Here is an 18,656-nt window from a genome sequence, read left to right on the forward strand (position 1 = left end):
TATCCAAAAGGTATCTACTGCACCTCTCAGCCAGTCTTTAACCAATTAAAACAACTGTCTACTTAGTTTAGAATTTATGAGGACAGCTTAGAGTCCTAGCATTTATTTGTATAAATATAAGGCATGTGGCGGTCTCCCTTCATTGGTACACTGGTGCCCTACAAAATGAGCAGCACTCTCGTCTGACACATTGAAAAGCCACAGGATACTTGTTGAGTAGTTTTTGTCTGAGTACCAAGGTGCTACCTGTGTGTTGAGAAGGACATCATGGTCAGGCTGCACTCCCTCAAATGAAGCTGTCAGACTTCAAAGGAGCCTGCCAAGCACTGCCTTCAATTCTCCCAGCCACTGGTCTGAAGTTAGTAAGGGAAAAGGCCCACAAAGCGGATTGCGATCTAATAAAGTTTATTATCGTGTCGGGGCTAATCCCCCAGCTAATCCCCTGCAGCCCAAAGGCAAGATGGATTACGCACTTGCTATAATCCCAATAAAATTGTTAGGATTAAGCTGGGAGAACAGATGGCCTCGACAGTCTGCCCCCACCCCTCTAAATAAAACCCTCTCCTGGTCCTATCAACATTTCTGAAATGTTCCTTTCTGTGTCCTATAAACTGCCTTCCTGTCTCTTCATTGCAATATCTAACAGCATGTCACTGTGGAAGAGTAGCGCTTAAAAGTTTCTTAAGAAAGGTTTCATTTTGAATATTGTATAACCAGGTGGTAAACTAACAGGAATCAACAGCAATTCATTAATGAGCAATTAACAATTAGACAGCCCATGTCTGTTCTTCAAACACGTGTACATGATCAAATAATGTTGGGTTTGGGGTTCATGTTGATATGAATTCAATAGAAATGCATTACTTACCCACTATGCAAAGAACTTAATTAATGCTATTGTCTATATTTCACTCATATGGTGAGCTAACAATAATTTGGTCAGGTGGGTGTAAGGGGGCAGTGTCCACCCCTGCCACGCCACGCTTCACCACAAGACCACAAAATACTCATTTGCAGAGGCACAATTCAGCAGTGGCCAGTATGTATGTATAAGTGTCTGTAGACAGTTTTCGCCACTTAAATCATATTGTTAAAAGTTCATATTGTTTCTAATGCAACTTCTCGTTGTTGTTAAACATTTTGTTTAAATGTGGTCGACCTCTCAGTGACACCTTTTTACTTCTCTCGTGTCATTTTACTGTGTGAATAATGAAGTTTGTTCAGTGGGAGCCAACATATTCTACAGAGCCATGCATGGCCCTCCAAACAATCTTCAGAAGTCAGATTCAGTAGAACAGACACTGCAGATATCCACCCGCCAATACAAGTTCCTGAAGGAATTAGAGGCTGCTAATCATTTAGTGATGAATCCCTCCAATGTGGTCCATACTCTTTGCTGATTACACTGTGTAGTGTAACCTTTATTTTTCAGTATGTTGAGATGTCTTGTCAGGGGCACAGACTCTGAGGCAGAAACAGGTTTTTAGCAACAATAATTTATTGAATGGTTGTTAACAGTCAACCAATATTTCAATTATTTTTTTAAATCAATGCAGGCTCCTAGTCCTATGATGATTTTCAATGGCAATGCAGACAGACAGATGAACTACAATGGCAAGAGTTTGGCACTAAGAGGCAATGGCAGCTACAACAGAATAAAAGCTATCACTAATAGAGTGGCATCCCAGTTTTCTTCTTTTTTTACCCCATTTTTCTCCCAATTTGAAATAGCCAGTTCTATTATTTTAGGCTGACTCATGAGCGGCAAAGACGAACACACGCTGTCCTCCGAAACGTGTGCCGTCAACCGACCACTTCTTTTAACTCTGCAGGCCCACCATGCAGCCAACCCAGATCTATAGCGTTGGAGGACAACACAGCTCTAGGCAGCTTACAGACAAGCCTGCAGGCACCAGGCCAGTCTACAGGGGTTGCTGGTGCGCGGTGAGCCGAGGACACCCTGGCAAACCTAAACCCTCCCCACCCGGGCAACTCTCGGCCAATTGTGCGCCGCCCCTTGGGAGCTCTTGTCCATGGTCGGCAGTGGAATAGCCTGGACTCGAACCAGCGACCTCCAGACTATAGGGTGCATCCTGCACTCCACGTGGAGTGCCTTTGCTGGATGCGCCACTCGGAAGCCCCCTGGATAAACTCATTTTGTGATGGTGTTGACTGACGGATACAGAAACACCAGTGATTTAATGCTTCAATACCTCATTTTATTACAATTGGACGAACGCTTTTCAAGATACAGGTAAAAATGCATCTCCGTAGGTTTTGAGATTTCGTTACCACGAGAAACAAAACAAAACAACCCCCCCGAAAAAAAGGACAGTGGTGGAGATGCGAACACAAGGTTCAAGATGCAGATGGAAACATGACAAACGTTTAGGGGCCTGATGCAGACGCGTTTGTGCTGAAGACCATCCAATGAGCCAGCAGCAATCAGAACCTGGTAGACTGAACCGCAAAGCATTCCACTACAAGAGACATTACAGGATTCAAGTAAAAACATCTTTCAAGAGAAGGAGAGAAATGGTTTCAGAGGAAAACGGAACCCGCCAAAGTGAAGGCTGCGGCAGAACACCAGTATTACAAATCTACAAGCTCAAGATATCCTAACAACAGAACTAGAGCCGTCTGTATCAGTAAAGAAAGAACATGGGTGATAAGTGAACAGACAAGCTCATTTGTATGATATTATCATTAACTTGTGCTATCAATGTCTTTAGCAAGCTGCATCACAATTGGAGAAGCAGTAAAATTGTGACATATGAACGGGCAGCTCAACTAGATCCCATGAACTAAAGATCTTCAAGCTTAGCTGTAGGACAGCAGAGTCTGAGTATCTATCTCAGTTAGTCAATATGCATGCAGACTGTACTACAAGATCACTTGCTGATAGGTTTGGATTGACAGACGGTTATTCATAGTTATTCATTAGTTAGATCCTCTTCAAACTTGAATCAACACACCTTCATATGAAGGGCAATCCCTCACTAAAACTACAAGGACATCCATTGAGCAGGTTTGAAGTAATTGTGTTAACAGGAATCCAAGCAAAATGACCGCCAGCCGGCCACAGAGCTGTCTGTCTCAGTCATTTATTGGCTGTCAAAAGATCTCAGGGGATAGTTGTTGTATTGAAACTATAACAAATCAGCTGAACTGATTTTCATTTTAGTGAGTTATTAATCTGTTGAGCAGAGTTTGAAGAGGACGATGGCACAAGGGTGCAAAATGGCAATACAAATGTAATATTAATATCAAGTATGTTAAAGCAATACGGGCAACTGTTCGACTTTATCCTGGAGGTCCTCTTAGATCAGTGGTGGCCAATACGTGGATCGCAAAAGATTTTTGGTGGATCTCAGGACAAATCATAACAAGCACTAACATATAAGCAGACCACAGTTTTTGTTACGGCTGATGGGGAGAGCCTTCTGTGTCACCCAGTAGCACAGATGAATGCTTGTGCGAACGTACATTTTAATTTAGGCGCACGTGTGCAATTAGAAATTCCTAAAAGTTGACTATAAAATATAAACAAGATTTTTTTTTCAGCTGAAAGTATAAAACAAAAAAAAACCTCACAGTCAGATCTAAACTCTCATAGGTCAATCGTAATGTACTCTGGGAATGTAGTTTCTTGGTAGCCACTGCCCACTGTTAAAAACTACAAAACCTACACACCGCCAATTTCACTGATTTATCAGTGCGATGCCTACTAGTTTCCAGGCAGTTTGAAAACTTGTCAAACCAAGATGAGGAAAATAAATTCATTTTCATGTGATTGGAGAGGTTTCAAAAGAAAACCACGATGAACAAAATTCAGATATGTCAGCGTCTTTAGAAGAAATGAGCAATGAAGGTGTGTCAGAAGATGAAAGCGAACAGGGAACTTCGAGAAGGGCTATGTTAGTTACAGAGTCTTCATCAGTTGCAAGCAGCAAAATAACATACAATTTCAACCAACAGTGGCTAAAAGATTTTCCCTGGCTTAAGTTTGACAATGTTAAAAAAAAAAAGTTTTGCATGTTTTGTCAGGGTGCAGGGGAACTGATGGCAGGCAAGACTGCATTTTTAACAGGGAGCCAAAAGCTCAAATGTGAAATTAAACACAGTGCTTCAAAACAGCATGCAATGTATGGAGAGACATACATCCAGAAACATCAGCCATCCCACTATACCATAAACAGGCAAGTAACACACTCTGAGGAAGATCATTTAAAAATCATTTAAGTTGGGAAAAAAAGTTGTCCATAATTTTGTTGATGCAAGTGTGTTATGTAAGAAAGGAAGGAAAACCAGATTTGTAGATATTCAACAATACATTTGAGCAAAATATTATTTTTTTGTTTGCCCCTAAATTTCAGTGTGTGCCACCATTTTTTAACTTTGAAAAAAGTTAGTGTACAGCCCTGCCTACAGATTTCAAGAAACATGCTGTTAAGTTTCATAACCTAAATTTTATAACTCCCTATGCTTAATATTAAAAATGCTTTGATTACGTTTTTGTGGTTGTTTTCTTTTATTAGTGCTATCTTACATATTGGACACTATTATATTAAATCCTGCTAATAATTGTTGGTCATAGCTTACTGGTGGATTGCGGAGCTGTTGAATCCACCAAAATGGATTGCAGTGTTTGGAGTATTGGCCACCACTTTCTTAGATAATCGAAAGGGAAGTCTCCTTTAATCCTAGCTGTTCATAGCACCTTGATCCAGGCTTGTGTCTGTACTTGATACTGGAGAAAAGGTATAAGTCGTAGTGCACTTTAATGCACAGTTTCCACATTGCTGTACAAAGGGGGTGCCGGGAAATTTCCAGTTGTTCATGGTGTGATGGGATTCTAACCTTGGGGCTCTAAAATGAAAAGAGGGAATTCAGATCTCTGCTTCGCTGCCGAGGGTGACCACATAATGTGCTAAATAAACAAGTCTGAAAAAACGGAGAGGCTTCTATGTCAATTTGGTTGAACAAGTTGCCTCGTATTGCTTAAAACGTAGAGAAAGAAAATGGTTTTAGCAGCCACCTGCAGGAATGCACTGTCTTGGGGGGGCAAACTTTGAATCCTAAGAGTGATGTCAAGAATTCTAGTTTTCATAACAACAAATCACATTTCCGAGTTGGGTAATTTAATTATTGATACCAAGACATTAAAAAATGTATTCCTTCATAACTGGTATTTTACATTGAAAGTCAAATTACTGAATTACTCAATCTTTATATCAAGACGTCTATTTTTTAATTAATTAATTGAAGTCTTAATTTTGGTAATTATAATAAGGGCTTCTGATTTCCGTTTTTAACCGATAAAACCCGATAAAACACCCCCGATACAAAAAAAAATAATAAAATGGGTGGATAGCCAATAAACACTGTAAAACACCAGAAAAACTGTGGAAATGGTTAATCAATTCATGTTGACTTTACACTTTTCCCATTAAAAAATAACTACTACAAAAATAATAATGAACACATTTCCCAGTGCTGCTGGGCAATGTCCCGCCTTCCTGACTTGAATCTATCATTGATTCGTTCTGAATACTTTAAACCCGCCCCAACTACTAAGTGACAGCACATTCCTACATTTCTATTGGAGACTCCGCTTGCAAGATTTAAAACAAGATTACAAATCAGGATGGAGGCTTGTTTAGCGGGATTTAAAGCTGTATTACAGGTAAAATACAGAGGATTTAAAACAGAATTGTGGCAAAATGTACAAAAATGTCTACACACAAAAACCCCAGAAGAATGTGCCCGTGACCATAGTGATTTCATTGTGGAAGACAGCAAAGGAAAGAAGGTACACCTTAAGTGTGCAAGTACTGTCGGGTTACTACTATACATATTTTGACAAAAAATAAAATGCTCAAGCATTTTGGAAAGTAACCGAAAACACTAATTTCATACAGTATATCAAAAACAAAACCTCTGAAATTTACATAAAACTTGAAAATAGCTAAAAATAAGCACAGAAAAATACAATTAATAAAACCCACAAAATAGAAGCCCTAATTATAATTTTAATATTAATCAGGTATTATTTAGAATGGATATCAACAAAACATTTTGGTGTCAGCTGTGCCCATTGGACCCCTTTCTCATTTCCAGTTGATTTGACCCTCCCCACTCCCCAAGGCACTTGGAACAATCCATTAATGACAATCAAAGGGGTGGCTTTCATGGTAGGGCGAGCTTCCCTCTGGGCATGCACAGCCTCATTTTCAAGAAGAGGTACATTCCCAGAAGGCACATGGATGACAGGAAGTAGAGCAGGACACACAAGCTGATGTCCAACCTAGAGAAGCCCACATTGAGAATGGAGAGCCAGTGCTTCTTCTGGAGGGGCTGCTCCCTGGCCATCACGTACCCCAGACTGCGCTTCCTCAGGTGGCTTTGAACCACCACATAATAATCCCCTGCCTCCGAATCCTCTGGTTGGATCTGCAGAGGCCTGCGTTTGTCTTCTCTATTTTGGATGGATCTCCTGTGAGTGCTGAGGGCTCTGTTTTTATAATGCTGGTTAATGAAAGAGTCCAAATCCACAATGTCTTCCTCCATCATTCTCTGCTTCATGTTGATGATGCTGGGCTTGTGATTCCTCGGGAGCTCAGAGTTCTCCCATGGTGCATGGTTAGCTGTCTCTTCTTGCACTCCCCCCTCTTCCTTGTTCCCCATCTCTCCTCCCTCCTCTTCTCCCTCTGGTTCCCCTCTCCCCACATCTGCCACCTCTCTTCTAGCTGCCTCTTCTGTCCCTCTCCTCTTCCGCTCCGCCACCCTGGCTGCCTCTTCCTTCCTGGTGGCTAGCTTCTCTCTCTGCCTGGTGAGCAGCTCCTCTTCCCCCTCCAGGTAGTCTTGTAGGATGCAATCCGGGGAGAAATAAACTTTGAGGAATTTCAGAATGTGATCCATCTTCCAGTCGTGCTTCCCTTTCAACTCATCGTGACACTGGGGGCACAGATCAGGGGGAGGCCACAGAACTTTAGGGAATTTGGGGTCTTCACTTCGATCACCTAAAAAAAAAAGAGTGCGGGTATTAAAGGTGGTCATTAACATTTGTTACTAACTGAACCATTGGCAAACCAGGCCTTTTTAGCTACTGAAAATGCAGTTACTGTTCCCATAACACAAGCTGGTTGATTTTCTACTACAAAGCCTTCTGCAAAGCACATTGACTGACGGTTGTGTACATTACATTGTTTGCTATGGATTCATTCTTGCACTGTGGGGTACAGTAAAAATTACAAGAAAAGAAGAACACAAAAAATCTAAATGAAAATGTTAATGATTAAGGGAGAGATTGGCCAACTATTGAAAGGATTAGCCTGAGGAACCTGTGCATGGCTAAAAAACAAGCCTTGTATTTCAATAAAAATATAAAAAAATGTATTTGTATTCAAAGAATAGACCCCGGAGCCGCTGCTAGCAAGACAAATAGCAAGGCTTTTTGTGGCACCAAAGAAAATTGTTTTTATACAGAAATGAGCAGAGAAGTGGTTCCAGTCACATGCTGTGTTTGGTATGGATGCAGTTTGAAATGAAAAGATTCTGCAAAGTTGTAACTTTTTTTTCGTTCTATGATCTATAAAATATTGTGTCAATATAGTGTCACGTTTAGTGAAGGGATGTGCATATGATACATATGATATTGTTTCACATGCTTTTTGGGACTTCATGGGTTTAGAGCAGAAGATGTCTAGATAATAAACAATACCGGTTGATATATTTAGAAGAAAGACCTCATGGGTGATTTGTTTTATACTGTAACTGCATCCAGTTCAGGTGCAGTACAATCATTTGTATGCAATTCAACAGATGTCACAGTGCGAGACCAGGGTAGCCAAAATCTTAGATCAGTGATTTGCCCCTGGCTAGTAAGTATGTGGACACAATTAAAAACTATTAAAATAATTCATAATACATTCATATATGTGCTGTTTATCTTTGTTGCATTGTCACATCTAAGTTGAAAAAGTCAGCTGAAGTTGTATTTTATCTGCTAGTCAGATTAGCCAGTCAGAATTTCTTCAAGTCAGTAAACCTCAATTAAACTGACTCTGTGGTCTAGATAAGATGGAAATTTTGCCTACAGATGACGGACAAAAATGAAATATTTACTGAGGAAAATAATTTAATGGAACTACCATATAGATTACCTTGTCTATTGCCTCATTTGTATTGGTTTTAAATCAAATCCTATGTAGGCACATTTTAAGGTCCATTTTCCTATCTTCCTATCTTCCAAACATCATTGTGAGCACCACCTTTAAACAATTGTAATCTTTACCCTGGTTCATTGTTGCCCGAGACAGATTCTGTGAGGTATGAGAACATCATTCATTTAAATTATACTGTATTTGGGGTTTCTATCAATAAATGGACCGTGCTTCCTTGGAAGGCAGCACAACGGAATGTTTAAACTGCTAGAGTGCAGTTTTTGAAGTTTAATTTGTGTATGACCCACTAAAACCCAAATTTGAACAAAACAAAACTATAAAAAAAAGGTTTTTTTTTTTTAATAAACCCTGAAATGACAACAATCTCCACAGTATTAAAATAAATGATGGAATTCTACAGGTTTTGTTTGCTACGCAGCAACAAGCAATTTATTAGCAGGTTGCCCTTTTGGGAACAAACAAGATGGAAATTCAATTAAAACAAGGGGCCTCTGGAGGTGTCTGGTTTCTATTCAATCTGGAGAGTGCTCCCTTCAAAAGGGGTGTGAGGAAGGGGTTTTTTCCTCATGAATTTCCTCTGAACCATATTTATTATCTCCCTGACCCCGGGGCAACGCAGTGAAGAGATTTATCATCCCGGCCTAGCAACCCAGTCAAGCCACACCCTCTCCTGCTCCCTTGCCCAGGGAACAACACCCTCCATCAGGCCTGCCAGTGGCAGATGCTCCCCTCTCAGAACACCCTGGGGTATTATAACACAGTCAGGAGGAAGATGAGATGAGCAATGTATTGTACTTCTGTATTGTTAGGATTATCTTAAGGTTTGTTAACTTCTTAACCTGTCTCCATGCATATTCAGAGCCTTTTACTTAGGAGAGGAGTAATAAAATAATAAAACCCAAGGCAGTCACTTAGTTTTACCAAGAGCAACATTACTGTGCAATGTTTTATCTTATGCAGTACCAGTGGACATTAATCCACTTGACAATAGAAACACAGTTCGGCACAGTCCTTGAGAGAGGCCCAGGACTGAATGGCAGGCAAGCAGGGGATGTTCAGGTCAAGATTTCTCACCAAATGTCCAAATGTCCCACCCAGTGGTTCTTCTTTGTTAGTAAACCGATAATATGAATGGTACCGCTGCTCTTACTATGGGATAACACGTACTGTGCAATGGATGTCAAGATGTGTGTATTGGATGATAGTGAGGGATTACTCTCACAAGATTTAATCTAATAACATTGTTAATCAATAAACACCTTCATCTGTACAGTTTCACAATTAGCAATGCATTTACTGACAGTGCTGTCTTGGTGTTTCAGGCTTTCATCGTACTGTTCTTATTTTAATAAATCATCCGGGGTAATAAATCATTACTACAGGTCCATATCATACAGGACTCAATTATATCTGATGAACTGTTGGTTTGGATCAGTCGAATAAAGAAAAGCTACCAGCTTCAACCCATTGCAGTTGCCCAGGTTGTGCTATCATTACCCCTCAGGAACAGAACCACTGTCATCGTAGTGCCAACGCTGCATTGCAAATAAAGATCATTTGTGTACTCAAAATTTTGAAGCAACTGCAAAGACACATTTCCTGAGATGAATTAATAAAACCATATAAAACTGACAGGAAACAGCTTAGTGGCAGGAAGGAAGAGCTCATTGAATACACTGGGTCTGTTGTACTGTTCTGTCTTTGCTTCAAAATAGCAGTATGTGCCTCTGATGAGCAAATTAGAAAGTGAATGATTAAATCTTCTTATTAGGTAAGCCCCCTCCTTTTAAAGGAGGCATATTTATCTTCACATCCAGATCAAGCTGTCTTTCTCTTTTGTTTGTACTCCTGTTTACAAGGTCAGGCCTGTAATCGACCCTTGTCTTCCTTGTGCTAAACATTGTATCAAAGGCCCTCCAAGACCACCAGCCAGCCTACAGCTTGCATGGCCAATGGGATTAATAGTCTCTCTGCTTGACAAAAAGGCCCTTTTTCATGCTTCATTGCCCCGGAAAGGGGATTTGTTAACAGGGCCCACTTTGAGACTTTGAGCACAGCTCCCTGGGGGAGAGGCGTAGAGAAGGGGGATGAAGCGTTGCTGTTGCTCATGACCACGTGCTGTTCTTGCTCCCAACGAGAACACTAATCTGGAGGAGATTACAGTGAGTTTGGAAGGCTTGTGCCACCTGCTGTCATTGCCTCTCTGGGAATTTCCAAAAGGTCCCTGGCTGGTATTTTAGGAAAGTGCGTGTTAGTGATCTATTGTCAGCTTGAACAATGGCTGTCTGCAGCTCCAGCGTCTCAGTGATGGAGCACAGGACTGGGAGCAGCAGGCCCACACACTCCGATTCCCTGAAGAGCCCCGAGAGACACTCCTTGAACTGGGGCTCCATGCTTTATTGAGTCCTTTTATTTTTGTGAGCCATTTCTGTGGTTTTAAGGATGAATTCACTTAATAGTCACTTACTTTCAATAAGAATAAACAGCTTTTTATTTTGTTGAGATTCCTTATTGGCTACATTTACAACACAAATAGGAGGTAGCACGCTGTTGCGCTATTATTCCTGAAAAGAAAATCCCTCCATATTGTCCTTTTTTATTTTGACAAGGGTTTACAACACACTCCTAAGTACCTCCTGCAGTGGGTGTCCTCTTATAGTAATTAAGGAGTGGCTATTAGATGTCACTCAAACATGAACCGTATAATTAAACGTATTGCATTACAATGACCTTGTAAGATTTTAGAATGATATTACAGAAATATTCCAATTTCTTTTATGATTATTCTTAACCAGTATGCTACATCTTGTTGGTGAAATCTGGGCCCATTCTGTCTTGCATATTTCATTCACAATGCTTGGCTACAGCGTTTTTCAGATCAGTCCAAAGCATTTCTATTGGATTGAGATCTGGTAATTGCAAAGGCCATGCCAGAACTTTTATCTTAGTTTTCTTCAAGAATTCCAGAGTTGACTTAGCCGTATGCTTTGGGTGGTTGTCATGTTGAAAGATCAGCCAATCAGCCTACGAGCAGATTATATCATTGTACTTTGTAGAATGGTTTGATACATGGCTGCATTCATTCAATCTTCAATCACATGAATGTCTCCAGTCCCTGAACTGCTAAAACACCCCCATATCATGATCAAGCCACCTCCATGCTTAACTGTAGGTACAAGGTTTTCTTCTTTGAAGGCTTTCCCTTTTTTTTTCAAGATGCTGTGGTCCATTCTGGGGGAAAAGTTATATTTTAGTCTCATTGGACCAGATAATTCCTGTTCATATGTCTTGACAAATTTGAGACGGTTTGTTTGATAATTTTCTTTTAAAGTGGTTTGCAGCAAGATCTAACTGCATACAACTCTTCCGTGTTCTGTGTACAGTTCTTTCGTGCACTATTATGCCTGATGATTCTAAATCTTTCCTTAATTCCTTGGCTGTTAATCTTGGATATTTTTTTTAGCTGGTTGGACAATTCTCCTACCTGCTGTACTTGTAATTGTCTTTGGATGTCCACTTCTTTCAAGCGTTTTGGTGAATTTGTGCTGTGGTACGTTTTGATTATTGCTCTGATTGTGGATTTTGGTATTCCATATTTCTTTGATACTGTTCTATAGTTAGTTCCTTTGTTGCAGTTTTGCTATGAGTGCTTTTCTCAATCGTGAATCCAACTCCTTTGTATTGACCATCATCTGCTGTGTTGCCAAAATGTTCTTCTTCAACAGATGTTGGAAATAATGACCTCTTTTTCTGGCTATGGACTTTGTAATGCAGCTTAATTACTGTGTAATGGTTTTTAATAAATGGACCATTTCATGAACAAATATTTGAAATTGCTAAATTGCTTTTGTTAAACTACCAGAAAACTAGTATTTTGTTTTTTTGTCATATAAATTAGTGGCTAATGTTGCCAAAAAAGCTTGTATTTAACATGTTTTTTTTTTTTTTTAATTATTAGCTTATATTAAGTGAATGGTGCCAATACTGATGTCTGTGACCGTAGGTAAGCATGGTCAAGCCCAGAGAGTTACAGTAAAGCATATTAAAAATAAAAACATCACAAACCATGGTAATGCATAGTAAAACCATGGGAACATTTAGGATACCGCCACACTTGTGGGACATCTTGCTTAATAAAATCTGCTGCACATATTGTAAGAGGAGATGGTTATCTATTCACACTCCAGAGAAACGGTTCTTCAGAACACACACTCCAGAGAAACAGTTCTTCAGAACACACTCCAGTGAAATGGTTCTTCAGAACACACACTGTCCTGAGAAATGGTTCTTCAGAACATACATTGCTCTAAGAAATGGTTCTTCAGAACACACACTCCTGAGAAACGGTTCTTCAGAACACATACTGTCCTGAGAAATGGTTCTTCAGAACACACACTGTCCTGAGAAATGATTCTTCAGAACACACACTGTCCTGAGAAATGGTTCTTCAGAACACACACTCCTGAGAAACGGTTCTTCAGAACACACACTGTCCTGAGAAATGGTTCTTCAGAACACACACTCCAGAGAAATGGTTCTTCAGAACACACATTGCTCTAAGAAATGGTTCTTCAGAACACACACTGCCCTGAGAAACAGTTCTTCAGAACACACTCCAGAGAAACGGTTCTTCAGAACACACACTCCTGAGAAACGGTTCTTCAGAACACACACTCCTGAGAAACGGTTCTTCAGAACACACGCTCCTGAGAAACGGTTCTTCAGAACACACTCCAGAGAAACGGTTTTTCAGAACACACTCTGCTCTGAGAAATGGTTCTTCAGAACACACACTGCCCTGAGAAACAGTTCTTCAACACACACTCCTGAGAAACGGTTCTTCAGAACACACATTGCTCTAAGAAATGATTCTTCAGAACACACACTGCCCTGAGAAACAGTTCTTCAGAACACACTCTACCCTGAGAAACGGTTCTTCAAAACACACACTGCTCTGAGAAACGGTTCTTCAAAACACACACTGCCCTGAGAAACAGTTCTTCAACACACACTCCTGAGAAATGGTTCTTCAGAACACACATTGCTCTAAGAAATGATTCTTCAGAACACACATTGCTCTAAGAAAAGTATCTGCAGAACACACACTCCTGAGAAACGGTTCTTCAGAACACACACTCCTGAGAAACGGTTCTTCAGAACACACTCTACCCTGAGAAACGGTTCTTCAAAACACACACTGCTCTGAGAAACGGTTCTTCAAAACACACACTGCCCTGAGAAACAGTTCTTCAACACACACTCCTGAGAAATGGTTCTTCAGAACACACATTGCTCTAAGAAATGATTCTTCAGAACACACATTGCTCTAAGAAAAGTATCTACAGAACACACACTCCTGAGAAACGGTTCTTCAGAACACACACTCCTGAGAAACGGTTCTTCAGAACACACTCTACCCTGAGAAACGGTTCTTCAGAATACACACTCCCGAGAAGCAGTTCTTCAGAACACAGTCTGCCCTGAGAAATGTTTTTTCAGAACAAACACTGCCCTGAGAAACAGTTCTTCAGAACACACTCCTGAGAAACGGTTCTTCAGAAAACACTCTGCCCAGAGAAATGGTTTTTCAGAACAAACACTGCCCTGAGAAACGATTCTGCAAAACACACACTCCTGAGAAATGGTTCTTCAGAACACACACTCCCGAGAAGCAGTTCTTCAGAACACACTCTGCCCTGAAAAATGGTTTTTCAGAACAAACACTGCCCTGAGAAACAGTTCTTCAGAACACACACTCCTGAGAAATGGTTCTTCAGAACACACACTCCTGAGAAACGGTTCTTCAGAACACACTCTGCCCTGAGAAACGGTTCTTCAGAATACACACTCCCGAGAAGCAGTTCTTCAGAACACAGTCTGCCCTGAGAAATGTTTTTTCAGAACAAACACTGCCCTGAGAAACAGTTCTTCAGAACACATTCCTGAGAAATGGTTCTTCAGAACACACACTCCTGAGAAACGGTTGTGCAGAACACATACTCCCCCATGAGTCCAGCACCACTGTGGCTACAGAGCCACAGGCCTCTAAAGATCCATATAATCCTCAGCCTGACAGAGACAGGGGGCTCAGTCTGCTAGCAGCAGCTGTTGTCTGACGAGAGGATAGTGGAATTAAAGGGATTAGGGCTGAGCGAGAACAAGCCATTCTTTAAATTAGAAATGGAAAACTTTCAGGTGGATCACACCTGACAATGTCATCTTTCTCCGGGGAGGGGGGCATTAAGTAATTTGGGAAAATTGTGTCCATTGTAGAAAGCAAGACAGTTGGATTTCACAGCCATTAGGTGTATTTAAATAATATAAACAGTGAGGGATCTGATTACATCTTTATTGACCTCTTTCAGTTGAATCTTTACTGTAGTCAATTAAGTTAATAAGTGCATCAGTAACCTCCCCCACCATGGCTGAAATGACAAAATTAGAGCTATCAGAAGATGAATGACATTCACACTGTGTATATGTACAAAAGTGAGCCTCACTTACAGAATATCCAACCAAGTTTCTTAAACAGGACAAGCAATTCTAGACACATGTAAAAATATCTTTCTATAGACAGACAAACAGACAGACCTTCTACCCTCAGAGTGTGACTCTCAATAAAGAGTTGATAGGCAGGTCTCTAATCTACATGGGCCTGGGGCTTGGGGGGCTAAGCCTTGTCTTGGACACGCAGGCAATCCCCAATACGAATAATAATTACAATGGGAAAAGCACCATGAATCCTGACTTGGCCGTGTTGGTGAATGCGCTGGGAGTGAACCCGAGTGAACTGTGAATCAAAGGAGCACGTGTGCGAGACACACGATAAGCCAGAAGCGGGAAGTAGAAACAGGTGCCTCAGTATTTTTCTATCTGAATTTTACATTTCATTCTTGATAAAATCATACATCCTCGTTTGAACTGTAGTGTAATTTATGCATCAAATATGAAGTTTACTGTAATTAGTGTAACTGAATATGTTTTAATATATTGCATACTGGTACACATTGGCTGTGATCAAAGTTTTATTAATTACTGTACTTATTTACTTATTTTGGGCAGCTTTGTTCTTGATTTGAGCAACATTATTTTAAAAAATAAAATAATCACAATGTGATTACATTTTTTGTTTAGTTAGTCCAATAAAATGTATCACATCTCCTTCTCTTTTAAACTTGTTTCGAAATTCTGTATTTTTGACCATAGCCTCCCATTATAGGCTACTGTTTACATGCAAGGTTGTCTTTTTTTCACAATGTTTCTTTGAAACTCACACACTCTGGGGAATTACTATAAAATCTGGTAGATTTTATAGTAAAATTGCCTGTGTATAATGAATTGAGTTTCTGTTTTGGTACCCTGTCTCCACTTTCACCTGCGAATATTCCTGAATACTTTTAATAGCCACTGTTACTCTGTGTTTTTGTTATCTTTGTTTTATTTGACTTAATAAATAATCAATTAAAATATAAAAGAAACATGACTTTTTGAGTTAGTGTCTGGTTAGTAATTTTAGTAAATTGTAAATGGATTAGTTCTATGTATACGATTTGAATCCAAGACTCTGCAATGCCTATAACTATGTGAATGAAGTTCTTAGGAAGGCTCATAATAAATCAAATTTGCTCTGTTGCACACTTACAATCTCTGTAGCTTTAACCCTCACACCACCACCAGGGTTCCCATACCTCTGGGCCCCCACCATATACTATAGTGCCTTATACTTCAGCCCCCCCCCCCCCCTCCCCCAATGTAAAAGTCAAACTACGCCCATGCTAATACAGCACACCCTCGCTATAACGAACCTGTTGGAGTCCAAGCCTTTTGTTTCGTTATATCGAGGGGTTTGTTATAGCGAAAGGACAGTAAAAATGAACGACAAACTGTTGAGTAAGTTAATGAGATGAGATTGTGAATAAAAGTAGAATTACATGTACCTGTGCATCTCATGTATGCAGTATTCTGACTTTGCTTTATCATTCGTTAAATAATTAAAACGCAGTACAGAAAGCACAAATCGCAAATTGAAGCTGAACATTTATTCAGAATCAATCTGATAGGAATCGTTTCAAAGTGCACCAAATCTTAATCCAACACGCAAGAATTTATTCCAAATCATCCCGACATTATAAGTTCATCAGATCCTCAAGTGTTTTTTTTTTTGTTTTTTTTTTTTAAATCAATGTTGCTTTGCCACATGGTTGACAACCTATATTTACAACAGCGACATGTCTGCATTACTCCTTTTTTCAAACAATTAATATAGTTTCCAGCTTTGTGCAACATAAAATGATTTTTGTTTTGGAGGCATAGTTATACAGCGCATGCTTTTTATTAAGACGAAAGAGATGACTTCACTGCGGAGGTGGCATCCCGTGCGTACACACAGGGATGTTGACAGTGTGTGTTTATATTATCTTTTTTTTATTTGGGGGCCAGGGGCCAGGTTCGTTATAGCCCAAAGGTTCATTATAATGAAGGGCGTTATAGTGAGGGTGTACTGTACATGTATAACAAGACACAATTATACTGAACACCAAGTACACTGGAATTGACAATTCACTACTTCAATTCACTCTCTTTTTTAAGCATTAAAGTAATTGTAGCAAACAAAATATCTGGCCTCAAATATGTGTTTTAATTTTGAAACATGATATCTGGTACTATTTTAAAAAAGGTTTCTATCCCTTGTTCTCAGGAAATCTATTACACTTGCACTTCCTGTGCCATTTCTCTCCAGCAGTCTCTTCTGGGTCATGTTATGTCCGTCAACAGTGGAAGCAGCGGGTTGGTTAATGACAGGAAAAAAGCGGGGGCAGGTGAAATGACCAAGCAAGTGCAACACTAACTGAAAACATGGTTTGCCAACAGAGATTTTTTAACCAAGAGTAGTACAGGCGTCACCACTTACACCGTACTGAGTTATTTCGGGCGGCCATTTATATCGGACAAATAGCATTTGCCATTTGCCATTCCCATTGATTTCAATAATAAAGGCATCATTTATACTGTGTTAAGCACACCGTATATTTCGGGCAAACTCAGGTGTTTGGATCTCATTATGTGCCATTGACATAGATTTAAATAACAAACGCGCTGCTTATACTGTAGTAATCGCTCTTACTAATCCACCAATCAGCTGTTTGCACCTCATTACTGAGCGATTACCCCTACTAGGAGGCTGTGTGGTCCAGTGGTTAAAGAAAAGGGCTTGTAACCAAGAGGTCCCCGGTTCAAATCCCACCTCAGCCACTGACTCATTGTGTGACCCTGAGCAAGTCATTAACCTCCTTGTGCTCCGTCTTTCGGGTGAGACGTAGTTGTAAGTGACTCTGCAGCTGATGCATAGTTCACACACCCTAATCTCTGTAAATCGCCTTGGATAAAGGCGTCTGCTAAATAAACTAATAATAATAATAATACTGTACCTTGGCTATTTAATCTATATATGCAGTGTCGGGTTTACAGTTTGAAAAAACAGCACTGACTGCAACAGCAAGCAAGCATGGCCAGAAAGAGAAAAGGAAATAATTTCTGTCCTGCTTTGCTGTAATACAGATGGCAGTGAAAAATGTGATAGACAAGTGGAAAACCCTGCGTTGTTTTAGAGGAGTTCCCCACCTGCCTATGGTTTACCAGCAAACAGAACCGCCATTTTTCTGAATGGCTATGTATGTGTGTGCTGCGCTTTTAACACTGTGGTGTGCTTTGGAGCAGCATCAGAATATAGAGCCGAATTGGGATTTTTTAGAAAGCGCTGAAAAGGTTTGTCATCCATACATGCAAAAAAAGATCGTCCAGATGCTTATCACAGAGTTCTTCGCTGGAAACAATTTGCAGTCATGTAGTCTACCTGTACTGTACATTTCTGCACTTGCATTACTTTTTTACACTTACTTTGTATTACATTCATAGGTTTAAATAAAAACATTTATTAGTGTAATGACTGTATTTTTAACTGCATACACCCTTTGGCAGACCTAAGGGCTGCCTACGCCTTTAAAAGGAGCAAACAAGACAACCTTTGCAGATAAGTGACACTGTAAATTGTTTTGTTTCATCTGGCTGATTCTGCAACTTGATATTTTGTTTTGTTTAGTTAGGAACTCTGTGGAGCCAACTTGTTTGTGTTTGGTGATTTTAAGAATTATATCGGTTTTGATATTATTTTTATTTGAAGTAAATTAAAATTAATAGAAATTAGGTGCTATAATGACATGTTTAACTAACTAATAACTAACTATTAGCAAAATTAGTTATCATTTGGGGTTCTGATCACCACCCGCTTTCGATAAGCTGGGATATATCTATTTTGTTTTGTTTGTTTTTGTCTGTGTATGTGTGCACGGGGTTGGCATGGCTATTTTCCAGTGTCTGGGATTAGGAAACTGTTCTGTAGGACCTGCCCGACCATCACAACGCTTGTTTGTTTTGATTACTGCCCTGGTGATTGAGGGACATTTTGAATTT

The 18,656-nt window shown here is 40.0% G+C and overlaps 1 protein-coding gene across 1 annotated transcript in view; it reads right to left on the reverse strand.

Moving 5' to 3' along the window:
- Positions 1-823: 823 nt before the first annotated feature.
- Positions 824-18,656, reverse strand: part of qsox1 (quiescin Q6 sulfhydryl oxidase 1) — a 57,869-nt gene continuing 40,036 nt past the window's right edge. The window contains exon 11 of the mRNA XM_059031937.1: positions 824-7,022. Coding sequence (XP_058887920.1) covers positions 6,190-7,022 — 833 coding nt within the window. The 3' untranslated portion in view covers positions 824-6,189. The remainder of the gene's footprint in view (positions 7,023-18,656) is intronic.

This window comes from Acipenser ruthenus, chromosome 10 (assembly GCF_902713425.1).
Source record: "Acipenser ruthenus chromosome 10, fAciRut3.2 maternal haplotype, whole genome shotgun sequence".
Lineage (NCBI taxonomy): Eukaryota > Metazoa > Chordata > Actinopteri > Acipenseriformes > Acipenseridae > Acipenser > Acipenser ruthenus.